We start from the raw sequence: 11,937 nt of genomic DNA, 5'->3' as shown, positions 1-11,937 counted from the left end.
GTCTTGGTATGAATACATTTAGTCAGAAATTTGTTTAGCATTTTAATTTCGCTGTTGGAGTGACCAGGCCTTAACCCTTTGAAAATAAACACAACTCCAGCAATTCATTTAATTTCTGGCTCCAACCCAAGGCCATTATCTCCTGATGAATTTATCTGCCATGTTGCAAAAAAGCAGCTTGTGACGGAACGATGCACTAATGAAGTGTTATTCCTCTTCTGGATCACTGATCACACACACATACAAACTCACCATCAGGATTAGGGAAGAAGAATGGCCTGTCATCTTCCTCCTCATCCATCTTCATGTATTTATAGAAGCCAAACCTGTAACAGAAAGAGATGGAGAGAAAAAGATCAAGTCCATGAAAGAGAGAATTACAGTATTTAGTTTTAGAGAACTATAATTATTCATTTATTTTATGTTCAGTGTTCATTTCATTTCAAGAAATCCAAATTAAAGTCAACATTAAAATAAAAACAGCACCAACTTGCTTTTTTGATAAACATCCCTGCTTGTCTTACTGTGCACAGTATTATTTTTTTTAAATAAAAAATAGTTTTCTTTATATTTCATTATGAAGTTTGTATTTTGGTTGGATTTTTTAGCAAAATATGATACATTTCTTTGTAACTGAAATTACGTTCTGCTGATGTAACTAAGACCTCATGGCCCGGGAAAAATATTAACCATTAATATAACAGCCTAACATCAAATCAAATCCTGATCAAGTTATTTCCAGCTGAATATTTTGTTCCACTTGTAAATAAGTTCCACCACAAAAGCTAAATGGGTTGAGAATGTCCTATACTATTTTATTCCTAATATACATTATATAGTATACTCTATATAATTACAGCTGATCAGTCTTTGAATAGAATTAGCATTAATATCATTACAATCTATACACAAGCTTACTTCTCCAGATAGATGGGCGACTCTCTGTAGAAGCACTTGTTTTCTCTTTCCATGTGTGTGAGGCGGGTGAAGTCATTGGGATAGACAAAAGAAAGATAAACCTGCGGACAAAACACCAGGCATGATACCCTGATAATTAACTTGAAATGTCACTAGTGATCAGTGGAGTATGTCTGTGTTTGGAATGGAATAGGTAACAGCGTGATGTGTACGCTGCCTGCTTCTTTCTTCTTCTTAAATATCATGTGAAAGTAGTATGCAACAATAAACAACACTTTAATTATTCTGTATTTCTTGCTTAATTAAGCATATGGTATAGAGTTTTAATATCAGGAATCAGTTATTTTGGACTAATTTTGTGTAAAATGTCACTTATAAAATTCACTTGTCGCAAATGGATGGTCAAGTCAAGCACACTGCATTGTGAGATATATAGTATAGTCCACACAGTGTGCTTTGAGTAACTAAGAGTAACTAATTAAATGTAAAAAATGGCAAATAAAAATGTCTACTCTCTCTCATATGAAGCATTGTGTAGTCTGATTCATTTTATTGAATCTTTTCATTCATTTAAATGAACTTATCCAAAGATAAAAAAAAAATAAAAAAAACCTACAGTAAATTAAAAACAGTGTAATCAGCATGTTGGGTATGTGATTCCAAACATCCCAATCACTGTGATCGCCTTTTATAGCTATGCCTGCAATTGCATTTTTCAGCCAAAAGGGGTCAGTAATCACACATGAAATTTTAGTACACTGCAGCATCAAGTCAATAAGGCAACAGGTGCAAGTAAATTGTTAGGCTATAATATTTGGCATGTGTGCGTTAATGTGTGTGATATACTCACAAACTGTAGGCCTTGATAGCGGGCAATAGGGAAGTCTTTGACCACATATGTTGGCGAGTAGAGACAGGAGGGCAATACATTTTCAAGATGAGCAGGGTCAATCATGGGGACTATGAAGAGTATTGTGAGAGAGGCAGTTAAATATTACCAGAGGAACATTAACAAATTAATTATTTATCATGCAGAATGCAAATACAAAACACAAAGAGTAGAAAGACAATTTAAGTGGACATAAACTCAAGAGCAACTGAGAAAGAGAGACTGTGAGTAGAAAGGGGATCTGTAGAGAAAGAGAGAGGCTCACTGTTGTAGAAGGTGTCGCGGGGGTCCGGTTGCAGCATATCGGCGCCGTGTTGGCTGTGGGTGCGGGTCCCTGCTGGGACGGGCCCGTGGCTGGCCAGAGTCTGAGGAATGTGATCCACATGGTTCATCTTCAAACTGCTCTCATCTTTCACAAAGAGAAAAAAGGAGAATGATAAATGGGGATGGAAAAAGCTATTGCTTATGAATAGGCACTATACAGAAAGACTGTTAAGGGGATCGCACGCGTCGCACAGCGCCATGTCTTTAAAATTCGAACACATTATTCTCTATGAGTGTACACGCACCGGCTGCGCCATTCGGCGTCTGTCCGCAGCGCCCAGCTACGGCTCAGGACCTTGTTCAAAATCCTGCCGCGCCACAGAGAGCCATTTACATAGTTTTATATTAAATTTGCATTTATTTCTCTCATATCGTCGTTAATGTATATAATGACTTCACCCTGTGCTGCAATATACATTTAGTTTTACATTAATTTACTGAAATCAGCTACTTGAATGAAAATTGCTGATGTTATCGGATTTTCAGACGAGATTCTCAATTCATCCAGTTAACGGACGCTCTGAGGTAAAGTGTTCAGACTGCAGACTTAGCAATGATTGTATTTAATTGTACAGTACAATCATTACATAGTACAGACATTATCTTAATTCCATAATGTCCTTAAACATAACAATATTGCTGGCTATAAACTGATAAAGTGCGCGTCCGGTGTGCGATAACTCGAGTTGTCCTAGACGCGACACGGTGCGGCGCTGCGCTTCTCGTCCCTTGTGCGACCCCCTTTAAAGGCAGCATGGAACAAGAGTTTCTATTGACATAAAAGGAGAGGACCAGGACATATCTAGAAACCAGAATATCATAGAGAATCAGGGTTGGGCTCTTTGACTTTGGCGAGTAAACAATTACCTACAGCCCTGGCAACTGTTTAGCAACCCCTGGAAAATCTAATTGTCTAATAATGCTTTAACAGCCACCACCCAGAACACCTTAAAAAGCACCAATAATATCATAGCAACCGCCAAACATCATGGCAACCACCTAGAACACCTAAAAAACTAGCAACCCCTAAAAAGTGCAAATGCCTAACAACCAAGAACACCCTAGATACAACCAAGAATACCCTAGCAACCATCTAACAACACCCTTACTGCATAGCAACCCCCAGAAAACAATAGCAAGTGCATACCAATGCCATAGAAACCACACAGAACACACTAACAACCACTAACAGCAACTGCACTGCAACACAGTTTCAATTCCGTTTTCTGGCCCCCAACCACCAAGAACACCTTTGCTACCGTCAAAACACAATAACTACTTACTGTATCTACACTCCCAAAAAACACAGAAAGTGCCTAACAATGGCCTAGAAAACACACAGAACACATTGACAACCACCTAACCACCTAACTCCCTAGCAACTGCATTGCACATAACAGCCTGGCAAATGCACACACAATTTGCTTAGCAACCCCCTGAAAAAAACAATAGCAACTACCCAGAATACCCTACCAACATTCTTACACCACCCTAGCAACCACCCAGGGCAACACCCTAGCAGCCACCCAGAACACCTTAACAATCACTTAGCAATGTCCAGACAACCACCCAAAACCCTATAGGAACTGCCTAACAACACATTAGCAACTACCTAACAATGTCCTAGTAACCACCCAGAACACATAAAAGCACCCATAATAACCTAGCAACCGCCTAACACCATAACAACCACCTAAAACACATCACTAAGTGCCTAGCAACACACTACTGCTTAGCAACCCCTAGAAAACTGCAAATGCCTATCAGTGGTCTAGCAACCACCAAAAACACCCTAGCTACCTAGCTATCTAACAACACCTTTACTGCATAGCCACCCCCAGAAAACAATAACAAGTGCATAACAATGCCATAAACCACCTAGAACACACTAACAACCACTAACAGCAACTGCACTGCAACACCCTAGAAACCACCCCGAACAGCAACATTGTAATGTTTAGCAGCTCCCAGAAAACTCCCAACCACCAAGAACACTACAGGAAGTGCCTAAGAACACCCTAGCAACTGCCTAACAATGCCTTAGCAACCACCCAGAACTCACAAAACCCCACCTAACAACCACCCAGAACCCCCTGGCAACAGCTTATTAACCATAGACTGTAAAAAAAGATGGACGACGCCCCTTCGCTCTTGGTGGTCCCGATATGGCGCTGACATCTTGGGACTTGAGTCTGCGCAGTTGCGATCTCGGGACCAGACCTGCGCAGTAGTGAGCAGGAAGTAAAGCCGCGAAATCAAGGCCCCACCCTCACTCTCGCCGAATGGACTCCCCCAGTCCCTGCACTATTTTTTTAAGTGGCCTATGTCTGCTCCGTTCCTCCGTTCTACTCCAATTTTGATGCCTGTTGATTGCAGTACGACGAGGCTTGTTAAAATAAAGTAAATACAATCTCCTCAGTCCTCCAAAGATCCCGAAGTCCGTTGGTGCTTCAGTGACTTCTTCACTCAGAGAACTTATTTTTAAAACAAACACTTGAAATTACATCAGCATGATAAAAACTACAGTAAATGACAGAAACTGTCTTTGGAAAAAAGATAAGTGAAGTGTAATTTAATTGTTTAGTTGGTCTCACGTCCTGTTGAATAACATTCCAGTCACCGGGGGGCGATCCAGACGCTTTGGCTTCACTTTTCAGGGCTTGTGCGACACGCTTGTTATTAACACATTATTAACCATGCAGAACACCTAACACAATTGCTTAGCAATGTCCATGCAACCACCCAAAACACTGTAGGAACTACGTATCAGCCCTCTATCAACTACATAACAATGCCCTAGCAACCACCCAGAACTTTCAAGAACACACCTAACAACCCCCTGGCAACTGCTTATCATCATCCAGAACACCCTAACAATCGTGTAGTAAACACCTTGGCAACCATTCAGGATGCCTTTGACAAATTTACCTATGCCAATAGGCAGTCTGTTGAGCTCAATGATAATGCCTGGCTAATATGTGGGTCACTCCACATCAGAGACAACACAGCGTCCAGGTGACAAATGATGGTGCCACCCTTCAAAAGATGAAGACCCCTCCACACAAATGAGACGGGCTTTGATGTGCGCTTGAAACGCAAGAGAGAGCAGAGGTGGCTGTTGTCACACACTGCGCTCTTTAATGTGTGTGAGATGAACACTGTGAAGTGCTTAAGCTCTGTGTTACATTCAAAGGGAGTTCACATAAAGGTCAAAGAAACCAGCAGCTGAATCCAAACAAGCACCAAAGCGAAGAGGAACATACTCAAGTATTTAATATTACAAAACCATTAATGTAGTGAGACTTAAGAAACAAGAACTTTCCATTCCATTCAGGCCCTGGGCTATTTTAAAGCACCACAGCAGAACTAGGTGTTCAAAAGATACATTTCTCACACATGCAAATACGGCATATAGCCAGCGGTGGCATGCTCTATTTTGCAGAATATTTTAGTTGCTCTTTTTCATATATCAAAAGGTCTCCTGGGTCTTACACCCTTTGGTTGTCAATCTCAATCCACCCCCATCAGACAAACTATGAATGAGTTTCTTCATTATGTAGCATAAAATAAGCCATGTACAATACAATCACAATTCTAAAGGGAACTTGTTTCATAGTATTTGACACTTGATGCAAGAAAGCCCTTGTCAGGACTCAATTTTTCACACAAGGCATTCAAGCATTACTCTGACTCTTTTAGGAGAACTGATGGCTTTCACCAGCCCTGTTGCCTAGAGACACATTTACCACAACCCTCCGCTTCCAACAGCGGTGTCTCTGAAGAACGAAATGTGCAAAAAGAAAAGAAACTGTTACATTAACAGTTCACATGAAGTTTTAACAACCAAGAGGAGAGTTTTAGTGCTTACAAGCTTTCCTTTAAGCATCCTTCCTTTATCCTAAAATCCTAAATTCCTTAGGATAAATAAAAATGGACACAATCTACTAATCGCTAATCTACTAACAACACAGGCAGACGTAAAATAACGTGGCTTGGCAAACGATTTGTTCGGATAACATCTTCCTCTGGCATTTCAAATTAGGGTACGTTTACACAACAACGATGTACTAAATACAGGAACCTTTTTCCTTTGTGTTTTCACATACAGACAACGCTTCTTCATGCCAGGCCAGTAGGTGGCGGTTACTTTGTAAAGAAAAATGACGCGCATATAGACTGATACGCATGCGAATGATGTCACTGTTTTCCAAATAGCGTTTTTGTAGTTTACACGGAGATGAAACTTGCACTTTGAAACCCATTTTCAAAGGTTTTCGTTTTCAGGCCCTCAGAATGCAGTTGTTGTGTAAATTAATGGTCAAAACGCATTCAAATGGTCAGTTTTTAGTTAAAAATGGTGTCGTGTAAACGGCCACTAAATGAACACGAGTGGAGAAAATTCTCACCCTTCTTCCATGCGCTCCTTGTTCTCTTCGGTTTCTCCTCCAAGCAGCAACAACCACAGCATGTCAAGCGCAAAATGGGTTAAAATATGCTTTTTATCTGTTAAATAATGGTGTAAATACCAGTAAATTGACTACAGCAACCCCAAATCACGTTGCTTATTTATTTAAATACTCTCCACCCATAAATGTTGTGTCTGAAAGGGAAACTCCTACAAATGCATAATGTAATAGGGTCAGCAGCAAAAATAACTGCCAGTGCTTTTTCATTGTGAATTTTTCACGGTGTGTTTTGATGGTAAATCCTGACAGTAGTTTTTTAACGCCAAAAGAGGGTTTGTGCTGGCATAAGCTGTTACTAAATCAGGCCCACAGAGTTTAAAACAAATAAATATAGTCATTTTATTAAGTGTACTTGTAAGATCAATACTACTCAGCTTCGAGTCGTGGCCCTATTACCACCTCAGGTGTGCATTATTTGTCAAATAATTAGCAAGTACACTTATAATACTTAATTACACTTTTAAGATCTACAAAATATTGAGTACAAGTATAGGCCAAATATACTTTTCTGTCAGTATAAGTCAAGTATACTTAAGTGCAATTACATAAAGCATATTTCGAGAAGTAAATAAAAAGTAGACTGGAGATATACTTTCTTATTTTTTTGCTTAAAAGAAGCATACTGATAGCACACTTGAATAAACTTCTTTTTTAAAAGGGGAGGTCAGATAACTTGGTCAAAGATTAATATTATGAAAAATTAGTCCTACTGAACTGGCCATTCATTTCCCTGCCTTCGGCCCGAGGCACTAGGATAGGCACGTCCTGATTTTGCCAAGTTAGATGCGTTCCTGGTCAACATATTTTGTTGATCCTGGAACAACATTCCTGTCCAAAAATGTACCATATTACTACTTCTAAACCTAACCCTGCCCATAACTTATCCCTAAAATCAGAGGGAAATGACAGAGGGAAACTGCAGAAGCACCTAACCCTGGCTGTGTGCCTCAACTTGACATTAACTATAAACTTGTCCCTCAAATCTGATTGTTTGCTTGGAATGTTGTTCAAGGATCAACAAAGATGCAGGATCCAGGAACATGTTCACTCGGTGAAATCAGGTTCTGCGCTAGGATAGACTCCAGCATCCCTAAAATCCCATATACCACACATGATTTGAAGAATAGATGGATCGTTCAAATGTTTGAGAAATTGCTGGGATGTCTTCTGAAAATCAAGAGGAGACGTGAGATTATTTAGTTTTTTTTTTGTTTTTTTGTAATGAGAACCACCTAAAAATTAGGATACTTCTGCAAAAGTCTCAATTTACAGTACAGTTAATATTAACCCTCTGGGGACGGATTGGGCGGTACCGCCCAAAATGGCATACTTTTAAAAATGTGCAATTATCTTAAAAACTATTAATGATAGAGAGGTGCGGTCTTTTTTGCCGTCTTCCTCAGATTCCGCTGAAAACAGTGATAACAAACTTACCCGGCTTGTATACACACTTCCTTGTTTCGCAATACCAGTACGTCGAAGGCCAATGAAATCGATGTTGTTTGGCAGATTCACGAGCAACAACCAATAGAAAAATTGCAGATGGAGGAATATTTTTCTTACCCAATCAGAGGAGGGTTACCATGACGTATTCTAGCAAATCGGAGGACTCTGTAGCCTCTCAAGGGGTGATATACTATTACGCAAACAGCGTTGAGTGGCAGAGACGACAGAAAGCGAACGGACGCGCCGTCGAGTATAAACAAGGTTTACGGAGCGAGAGTGCACAGAGATATGAGAGAGAGACAGAACAATTATAATATATTTATATATACACATACAATTATAGCATTATTTATTGTTTTAGCACTTTTATGATGGCAAGCAGTAAACGATTTACGGTGGAACAAGCTCTGGAACAATTACTGGAGAGTGCCGAGGAGAAAGCATTGCTTAGAAAATTCTAAGCATTCCTAAGAAAAACGCCTGGGACTATTTGTAAATAAAGTTACATTTTTCATTGTTCTTTACACATTTTATTTAACAATTACACATGTCTGTCAAGCAAAGGCTTTGACAAATATATTTTTTGTTCAAAAACTGTTCACCATTGTTGTGTGATGTGTGATTTTCAGAAATAAATGCCAAAAATCGAATTTCCGTTTTTGAAATTCTCTAGTTTATTGTACATTTTCACTCATACTTCCTTTATAAACATATTACATGCGTGCCTATGTTAGCTTATGGTCTTCTGCATCCATAGATACCAAACACATAGTGTTCCATCTCCATTACATATAGTTTATAACCCCAAATGTAAAAATAGAGAAAACGGACCAAAAAGAGCTTAGTCCCCAGAGGGTTAATAGCTTTCTAGGAGAAACAATTTAAATATTTTGGAGATCTCATTTGCACATCTTTTCTCCAACTTGAATGTAAAATCTATGAGGCCAGAGTGTGTGTTTGGTGAACTGCTTGAAAACATATACGCTCTGAGGACACTTCCAAAAGGCTATCCTTGAAGGTCAGTGTGATCACCATGGCAACGGTATGCAAGCTACGGATGTTAGCGCTACATGCCTGATCTCCCTTTGAGAGCAGGATCTGACCGAGTCTTTATAACCTTGCTCTTTTTCCTGTGCCCTTTCTCTCTGTCACAACAACTCTAAGCACATTTTCAATTTTGCTTTACCTCAGGGCACTGCAACCTAAAAGTGTTAAAAGCAAATTATATCAACTAAACTCATCAATTTTGTGGTGAACTCAGTAGGACGCTATTAAAAGTCTTTGCACTTACAACTTTAGGGCACGGAAAACAACTTTAAAGTGTAATGCGGCTAATACATCTAGTCGTTTTAATCCCGACGGGACACACTGTACCTTCCCTTACACAAAGACCAGCGACTGGAAACAGCCTCGGGCAGAAGAAGTCACTGTCATCAATCTCACTGATCCTGAAAAAGCCACTTTCTTCCTTCTCGAAAACTCTCGGAGACACCGTATGTTTCATAAACAGTTCACAGTGAAACCTCTCGTGCACCTCAAAGAAAACCATCAAAGACTAAAGTTCAAACTGTCACATCATCAAACTACTCAAAGCAAGACGGTGTGGCGGCAGTTCGGTGGCTAGTCAATGCTGGTTAGTTTTGAAATTGGTGGAGTTTGCAAGAGAGGGAGGGTTACCTGTGTACAAGGAGACGTAGGCAGAATCAATGACCTCATACTTGAGTCCTGGCAGGAAAGGACGCCACTGTAATAAAGACAAAGAGGAACAGTCAGAGAGAAAAAGTACATAGACTCAAGCCTAATATGGCACAGCCAACAGACCAGCCTTAGACTGCAAGATACATATTGAACAGCAATATATTAACAAGATCTGACTGAAATCGGGAGTTTTATGGGAATCAAGGACATAGGTTTTCATCAGTCCACCAGGAAACAATGTTTGTTTAGATACCGATATAAAACAAGTGCTTTTGTGGAAGAATCAGTCACAGTATTTTATGAAGCTTAAGGTCATGCCTTTAAATCTTTTGAAAGATATTCATATATCGTCCCAATTCGCATACTATCTGTTTTAAATAGTATTCAAAATTAGAATTAATTTGTCCCAAATCGTAGCATGTTAAAATGAGCATTCCAAACATACCCGGATGGTCTACTTTTCCGGTTAGAATCGAAAGTGCAGATCCATGCAAACTGTAATGGCGTATACTGCCCACATTCGATAAGAACTATTACAAACACGAGGAGAGTCTCCGCATGAAATACCAATGACTGGCAGATCAACATGCTACTACATTTCTCTCCGAAACGGTAGGAAATTCAATTAAATGTGAAAGATTTTAACTGTGACGAGATGATTGACAGGGCAGCTTAAACAGTGAAAGGAAACCAAAGCGACAGAGCTGTCCATTAAAGACACTATGATGAAGTGTCCCAAAGCTCTTCTGCTACACACTAAAAAATATGTACTTTTTCTTCACAAAAAGAGCACATACTTTAAGGGCTTAGTATGATGTAAGTAGGCCAATTGGGATGCATCATCAGGGTTTTGTAGGAGAAACCCGAGACAACGTGTTCCCATCTTCAGGCAGAACAGTTACTTTTGTTGAATTGTCTTATTTGTCTGAGCTTGTTTGTACAGTTTTAATTTCTTACTGCATTGGGGTGCTGTATCAGCTATAATCAGATATTTAGCTTAGCTTATATAGGCTTAGATTCCATGTGTGGAACGATTTGAAGTCATCCTATACTGAACTGTGCTCTAATGGCTCGTTTCCACTGAGCGGTACGGTACGGTACAGTTCGGTACGGTACGCAATTATTTGCGTTTCCACTGTCAAAAGTTGTGAATGGTACCAAAAAGCCGAACCGTACCGTACCACTTTTTGGGTACCCTTCCTTTGGGGTACCTAGCACAGTGGAACGGTACTAAAGGGTGGAGCTAGACTCACTGCAGAACGCTGATTGGTTGACAGAGTATCGTCACTTGCGCGAGCAAGGGGAATGACAACAAAAGCAGCGCCATTTTTTTAATTTACAGTTGGAATATAATAGTATGGTTATTCTTTCACGAAATGTAGTTTTAAGAGTTTTTCAGACGAGAATGTAGTTGTTTAAAGCTCAAATCTGTGGTTTATTTATAATGTTTTATGATAATTTGATCCATTCCAGGCGATCACCGGGCGCTCGGCGCTCATGTTCCCCGCCTGGAACAGCCTTTCCTCGGCTAGTCGTTCTGACGTTTGCCGCTGACTCTGTAGTGGTAATTCGTCTTGTGTAAATTTAACGGGTGATCTTTGGTCTCGTGAATCGATAATTCGTTCCCTGGCCAATCGTTTTGGCTGAGGGTTAAGTGAAGTTTCATATATTTAGGCTATTTAACTTTTCCGTTGTAACGTTAATGTTAGACCAGCGCTGAATTTGTATATTTGACTGAATTTTTTGCTTTATCTCTTATTGTATAGCTTCTTGTAACGTTACCTTTTACTTATACTTTTATAATGGCTATTATTGCTAAAACTGAAATTTAACTGGGTTGAGTTTTGTCATTTTTTATTTTATTACAAGATTATCACTGTAATGTTGTTTATTGCAACATTTGTACAAATGCAAATATTGCCAGGAATATGTTTAATATTTTTAAAATTTAAACGAAAAGATGCAGGGTTGTGTTTTATATTTCGTTTTGTTACAAATAGGCTAACGTTAAACATGCAGTAAATAATATAATCAGGTCTATACATTACCTGAACCACATTTGTGTGCCTATAATGTTTAAAATGTATTTAAATGAAAACGAAAAGGGACAGAGTGGTGTTTTATAATATATTTCGTTTTATTGTTGCCTAAAATGTACATGTAGAGCGAGCTGAGTGACGCTTTCAAGAACGCGCT

General features: G+C 39.4%; 1 protein-coding gene across 3 annotated transcripts in view; it reads right to left on the bottom strand.

Moving 5' to 3' along the window:
* b4galnt4a (beta-1,4-N-acetyl-galactosaminyl transferase 4a) overlaps positions 1-11,937 on the bottom strand; it is a 225,297-nt gene that overhangs the window by 14,446 nt on the left and 198,914 nt on the right. For all 3 annotated transcript variants that reach the window (XM_077211313.1, XM_077211314.1, XM_077211315.1), the window contains exons 9-13: positions 9,721-9,787; positions 2,073-2,216; positions 1,769-1,878; positions 919-1,019; positions 253-326 (exon numbers count right to left, since the gene is read on the bottom strand). In XM_077211313.1, the coding sequence (XP_077067428.1) occupies positions 253-326; positions 919-1,019; positions 1,769-1,878; positions 2,073-2,216; positions 9,721-9,787 (496 nt within the window). The remainder of the gene's footprint in view (positions 1-252; positions 327-918; positions 1,020-1,768; positions 1,879-2,072; positions 2,217-9,720; positions 9,788-11,937) is intronic.

This window comes from Siphateles boraxobius, unplaced genomic scaffold (genome assembly GCF_051911475.1).
Source record: "Siphateles boraxobius isolate OS27281-9 unplaced genomic scaffold, OSU_SipBor_1 65, whole genome shotgun sequence".
NCBI classification, from domain to species: Eukaryota; Metazoa; Chordata; class Actinopteri; order Cypriniformes; family Leuciscidae; genus Siphateles; species Siphateles boraxobius.
This window is presented reverse-complemented; position numbering and strand designations above follow the sequence as displayed.